General features: G+C 59.0%; 1 protein-coding gene across 2 annotated transcripts in view; it reads right to left on the bottom strand.

Annotated features, from left to right (window-relative positions):
* The window catches only part of GRIN3B (glutamate ionotropic receptor NMDA type subunit 3B), a 7,287-nt gene extending 2,661 nt beyond the window's left edge, over window positions 1-4,626 (bottom strand). The window contains exons 1-2 of one of the 2 annotated variants that reach the window (XM_023743275.1): window positions 3,329-4,626; window positions 1,843-2,875 (exon numbers count right to left, since the gene is read on the bottom strand). In XM_023743275.1, coding sequence (XP_023599043.1) covers window positions 1,843-2,875; window positions 3,329-4,008 — 1,713 coding nt within the window. In that variant the 5' untranslated portion in view covers window positions 4,009-4,626. Of the gene's footprint in view, window positions 1-1,842 lie in introns of both variants that reach the window. The other variant, XM_023743276.1, reaches the window with a different exon arrangement.
* Window positions 4,627-6,274: the final 1,648 nt, after the last annotated feature.

Here is a 6,274-nt window from a genome sequence, read left to right on the forward strand (position 1 = left end):
TCACAGCCTTCATGGGCTACCGCGGCTCACGAGCCACATGTGCTCTTTGGCCCCTTGAGTGTGGCTCTTCCACAAAATACTGACTTCTGCGCATGGGCCACGAAGTTTCAATCACACTGTATGTGCGCGGCCCGCACGTGGAATTTTGTGGAAGAGCCACACTCAAGGGGCCAAAGAGCCGCATGTGGCTTGCGAGCTGCGGTTTGCCGACCACGGCCTTAGGGGATGCGATCAGCCAGATTCAAACAGTAGGAGATGCTATGAACAACAAAAACCCAACAACAGCCGAAACCGGTTTGGCTCAGTGGATAGAGCGTCGGTCTGCAGACTGAGAGGTCCCGGGTTCGATTCCGGTCAAGGGCATGTACCTGGGTTGCGGGCACATCCCCAGTGGGAGATGTGCAGGAGGCAGCTGATTGATGTTTCTCTCTCATTGATGTTTCTAGCTCTCTATCTCTCTCCCTTCCTCTCTGTAAAAAATCAATAAAGTATATTTAAAAAACAAAACAAAAAAAACCCAACAACAACTTCAACAAACACTAGGAAACAAGTGAGAGGGAATTCAAGAGCTGGGAGGGTTCTACCATCTGCAAATGTGTCAAACTGGAAGAAAAAAAAAAACACAACTGGGAAAATGGGTCCAATATTTGTCAAAATTCCAAGTATTTATGATGAAATTATATAAGGTCTGGGATTTGTTTTGTAATAACTCAGCAACTGAGGTCAGTGATGGATGAAAGCAGCTGGCAGTTGACTTTGGAGCCAGACAATAGGTTCATTCATGGTCTTTGCTTCCCACTCAGGGATATTCAAAACTTTTTGATTAAAAAAGAAAAATATGTATCCCTGGCCAGTGTGGCTCAGTTGGTTGAGAGTTCTGTGCACTGAAAGCTCGCCAGGTCAACTCCCAGTCAGGCACATGCCCAACTTGTGGGTTCAGTCCCTGGTAGGGGTGTGTGCAGGAGGCAACAGATCAATGTTTCTCTCTCTCTTCCTCTCTCTCCATAATCAATTTAAGCCCAGCCGGCATGGCTCAGTGGTTGAGTGTCGACTTATGAACCAGGAGGTAATAGTTCAATTCTCAGTCAGGGCACATGCCTAGGTTGCAGGCTCAATCCTCAGTGTGGGGTGTGCAGGAGGCATTCGATCAATGATTCTCATCATTGATGATTCTGTATCTCCCTCTCCCTGTCTGAAATCAATAAAAGTATTTTAAATATATAAATGTTTTTAAAAATAAAAATATGTAGACTGGGGCACACCCCTGCTCTGCCCACAGCCCTCCAGGGCTCCCAGAAGTTTCATCTCAGAGGGAACTACTTTAGAAGCCCAGGGCCTCCTGCATCCATAGGCCCTGCACGACCTGCCCCCTCTGTTACCTCCCTGACCTCACCTCCCTCCCTCCCTCTGCTCCCTCTCTCTCCTCCTAGATGTTCCTCCAACACCCCAACAATACCAGGCAAGGTCCTGCCACAGGGCCTTTGCATGGGGGCTGTGCCCTCTCCTCTCTGACGTCCATATAAAAGTCCCTCATGTCACCCCTCCCAGAGGAATTTCTGACCTCCATTTGAGAAAATGTCCAAACATTCCTGTGTCCCTCCTCTGCCTTATTTTTGGCCCTGGCACTCACACACCATCTGTTTTGCTTGATTCTTGCCACGTCTCCACCGGGGATGGGGATCGTCACCTATTTTGTCCCAGCTGTGTTCCCAGTGCCTGGCACACCACAGGTGCTCAATAAATGTTTGCACGAGTAAATGCCACAGGTAGTTGGGTCTCAGGATGGGTAGTGTGTGAGTGGGCAACCTCCCAGCTCTGGCCACAGCCCCCACAGCCAGCCACCTTGGGGTCATGAATCCCTGACAGCTCCTCGAAAGTCTTGTCCCCGACCATGACGGCAGCCAGGTTGGCCGTGTAGCTAGACAGCACGAGCAGGCAGAAGATGGCCCACAGGTTCATGAGCAGACGCCCGGTGGGGCACTTGGGGGTTTTGCTGGATACTGTGCGTCCAAACAGGATGGCGTAGCAGAGGTTGAGGGCTGAGGAATAGGAGAAAACGGTGCCACGATTCCGGCCGCGGGGTGTGAGGCCATAGGGGCTGCACCACTCGTAGAGCGTGAGGAAGAGCGCGGTGAGGTGCAGGGCGGCAAAGACACCCAGCCACATAGACCAGTGCAGCGGCCACATAAAGGCCCCAAGAGGTGAGGCCGTGTCTCTCGCCCGCACCATGATGCCCAGGCTGGTGGAGAAGAAGGGGCTGCTGAAATCTACCACCTTCAAGCGGGCTGAGTTGATGCTAAAGCTGGTGACTGCCATGTGGGCCCTGCCAGCTAGCAGGTCACCCACCAGGCCAGTCCAGCGGCCATCCCGCAGGGCACCGTACTTGCCATCGCCCACAATGTATAGCTCAAAGTCAAAGGGTGTGTCCTCTGCCAGGCGCTCCAGCAGGTCAATGCAGTAGCCATAGCAACACTTGCGCAGAGCATGGGACACCGAGCCGTTGGCCAGGGCAGCAAACAGCGCGTCCAGGGTGGCAGAGTCGTTGGTGCCAGGGTCCAGGCACAGCTGTCCTGCTGGGCACTGCCCATCCTCATCTGGTTCTCGGGCAAACACAAACGGATGCTCCACCAGGGTCACCACACGCAGCTTAGGCCGGACCTGGGCACCCAGCGGGGACGGGGGCTGCACAGCAGCACCCCCTGGCTCCAACTCCAGCCTCCCATCCTGCCAGCTGCCCAGTGTGGCCCAGGCTGGGGTGCCCAGCGGGTCCTGGCGCAGGCTCCACACCTGGAAGTGCCGGGACATGTACACCTGGGAGGAGCTGGTCACCCACACTGGCCCCGTGTGGCCCTGGAAGGATGTGTTGCTCAGGAACCTGGCAGAAGGTGGGAGGCAGACAGACATCAAGTAGTGGGAGCCCCCCCAGCAAAGCTCAGACCCTCTCAGCACAGACCAGGGACCACTGTGGATGCAGTTGCGTCCCCCCACACCAGGTCTCTACCAGCAGGGGCGTGAAGTCAACGCTGACCATCCAGTTTGAATGCCCAGGTAGTGCCCCCTGGCTCTGGGGAGCTGTCCACTCTCCAGACCTCCCCTGGGATCAGGCAGAGACACATGCCCGCTGCCCTCTCCCACTTCTCCCACAGTGCCAAGCATGCCCTTCACCAGAATTCCTCTCTCAGGCCTGTTTCCACCAAGACAGGGACAAAGCCACCCTCTCATGAGGCCACAGTGCCTGGCATATAGCAAGTGCCCAATAACGTTGCCCCAGACAGAGGCAGCTCCATGTGGAGGCTGCACCCCTTCCTACAGCAGGGTCCCCACTCACTGTGCCAAGAAGTGGCCTGAGGACTGGAGTTGGGGTGGCTTCAGGTCATTGCAGTTGGTGGTGGCGGGGAGAAGGATACGCTCTGGCTGCACACGGGCCGCGCTGCCCAGCGCCCGTGCTATCAGCTCCACCGCGTCGTGGATAGTGGCCTCCAGTGAGGGTCGGGCCACCTCACCCAGTGCCAGCAGCCCAGGTGGCAGGCCCTCAGTGGGCAGTGCCTCTGCAGGCAGCGGCGTGCCTAGCACCCAGCGGGGCCCGGGAGGGGCAGCCTCCAGCACCTGACGGGCACGGGCCATGTCACAGCCAAGGAGCACGGCCACAGGTACTAGGGCTGAGCCCCCCTCCAGCGCCCCCAGCGAAGAAAGGCGGGCCTGCAACCCTGCATCACCGGTGTCCGGTCGGCTCACGTCCAGCACAAGCTTTGGGGCCCTGCCAGCCCGGCTTGTCCAGAGGGCCACCAGGCCACCAGGGTCCCGCGTGCGGCAGAGCACCAGGCCAACGTCCTCCCAGGCATGGGCCTGCAGCACGGACACCAGCACCTCCAGCAGCGTCTCCAGGGGGCTGGCCCAGTCCAACTGTAGGTGAAACGGGTTCTGGGAAGGGGGGTGGTCACAGTTAGGGCTGGTGACCACCATGTCCTTCCCACCCCCGCCAATAGGTGTCCAATAAACAGAGGCCATCTTGGTAACTAGACCTCATGCCTGTCTCCTCCCAGCCTACCTCTGCTCTAAACCCTTCTGTGTTCCCCACAGCCAGCAGCACTAAGCCCAGCCTCCCTGGCCTGACATTTAGGGCCTTCTGTTGTGTCTCTGGCCACCCTGGTAGCATCCCACTTGGAGGATTTTTGCATGTGCCATTCCCAATCTGGAATACTTTTCTCTCTCTACGTCAGTCAACTCCTATACATTCTTCAAAACTCAGCCCCACTGCCCCCTCCTCTATTTAGACATTCCCATCCACCTTAGAACTCTGGCTCCCCTCTGGACTCTCGCAACCTCAAATCCTTCATTCACCACAGTCCTGACCTCTCCCACCCCTCCGGTCTGGGAACCCCTCAAGAGTCCAGGACTAAGGCTCCATGATCATCAACTGGCTGATGACTTCATGCTGGGAGCCAAGCCAGAGTGCTTCCTCTTAGGACTCCTACACATCACTGCCCCTGAGCCAGGCAAACCAGGGGCTAAGGGGTCCTTTGTGCCCAATAGCACACAGAAAGTTCTCCTAGATTTGATCAGCCTGTGAAAGAGGGGAGAGCTTTGAGAGACACCTATGGTGGGCAGGATGCTGCCTGCATGAGGACAGGGCACCCAGTGCTGGGGGACAGGCTGGGCACCGCTGCTCAGTCAGTCCCCAGAAAAACCCGACAGTTCCAACTGCAGGGGCGCAGTTCTTAGAGGCGGCAGAAGAGGGCGTCCTGCATCTTCCATGGGGAGGAGGCAGGGGTAGGAAAACGGGCCTCAGCAGTGACAGCGGGGTTAGTGAAACTCCAGGCCTCTTCCAGGGTCGGGGTCTCCCCTCCCAGAGGAGGGGCTTTATGGTGGTTTGGGGGGGAGGGCGGCTCCCACCAGATCCACGTCCCTCTCTGCTGGGCCTAGGAGGTGTATATGGGGGGTCTTTTCCTGGGGCACAACAGGGTCCCCAGAGCCCTGCCTGTCACCCTTCTCTCCTCATCTCATTTTTTAAAAACTCCATCCCAGATCTGGGCCTGTGGTGGGGATGGGGGTGTGTCTAGAAAATAAACTCCAAAAAGGTGGAGAGTGTGAAAAGGAGGATGGAGGGAGGGCTTTGGAGTGAGAGTGGCCTGAGGACCCAAGAAGGGCACCCCACCCCCAGAGAGCAAAGAGGGAGGCCCTTCCCAGATCTGTGGTCCCGCCTGGTGGGAACCTAGAGCTGCCCTTGGCCCTGGAAGTGGCCGCTCTCAGGGAGCGGGATGGGTCCTGGGGCCGAGAGGGTGGGTGGCTGCAGTGGCGGGGCTCCACCACCAAGGCTCAGGCAAAGGGTCTGCACCCGAGTTCCGTGCCCCAAAGGGGGCATCCTGAGGGTCTGTATTCCGGGGTCCAGAGAAGTCCCGAAGGGTCCCGGAACCGTGGACCAGGGGAGCCCCTGGACTCCTGCCTCTGGTTACCATGCTCTGGGAGCACCGGGGGTCCAGGGGCCCAGGTCCCGCGAACTCAGCGACGGTGTCATCGGACTCCTAAGCATCCCGAGGCCCCTGCATTTGCGGTCCAGAAGTCCATCCGTCCCGCGGGTCCCAGGGTCCCCGCACCCCAGGATCTCCCGGGGCCTCCCTGATCCGCATCCCAGACCCCCGAGTCCTGACTTTCAGCGTCGTGCGACCGGGGCGCCGAGGGGTGCGCGTGGGGGCCGCCGTAGCAGGCTGAGCACGGGGGTGTCGGTTTCGGCCGCCAGGAAGTGCAGCTGCAGCAGCTCCGGCCGCGCCTCGGGGAAGGCGAGTACGGCTACCACGCCCGGCGCCCCAGCGTCTGGCACAGGCCGAGGGCAAGCGAGGCGGGGTCGCGTGCGGGGGTCGCGGCGTCCACCAGTTCCAAGCTCAGGTTGTGCGGTAGCCGATGCTCCAGGACGGCCCGGGCCAGGGCGGTGCGGGCGCGGGCTCGGGCGGCGGGTGCGCGGGGCAGGAGGGCGCCCAGGCGCACGGAGCCCCCCAGGCGCGCCAGGACGCCGCACGGTTGCGGGTGGCCCCCGGCGGGCACGGGTCCCAGCGCCAACGCCAGGCCCAGCCACAGCGCCCGCACAAACTCCATCCCGAAGTTACCGGCCGGTGTTGTGGGGAACCGGTGCTGTGGGGACTGAACGGCTGGTGCCACGCGCAGGAGGCAGGATCCCAGCCGGCCCAGGCTCACATCCTTTCTGCGTCTGTACTCTTTTTTTGGTGATGACGAAAGGTTCTCTCAGAGATCCTGTTATTTTTTTTTTTTGATATAGATT

This window comes from Myotis lucifugus, unplaced genomic scaffold (genome assembly GCF_000147115.1).
Source record: "Myotis lucifugus unplaced genomic scaffold, Myoluc2.0 scaffold_383, whole genome shotgun sequence".
NCBI classification, from domain to species: domain Eukaryota; kingdom Metazoa; phylum Chordata; class Mammalia; order Chiroptera; family Vespertilionidae; genus Myotis; species Myotis lucifugus.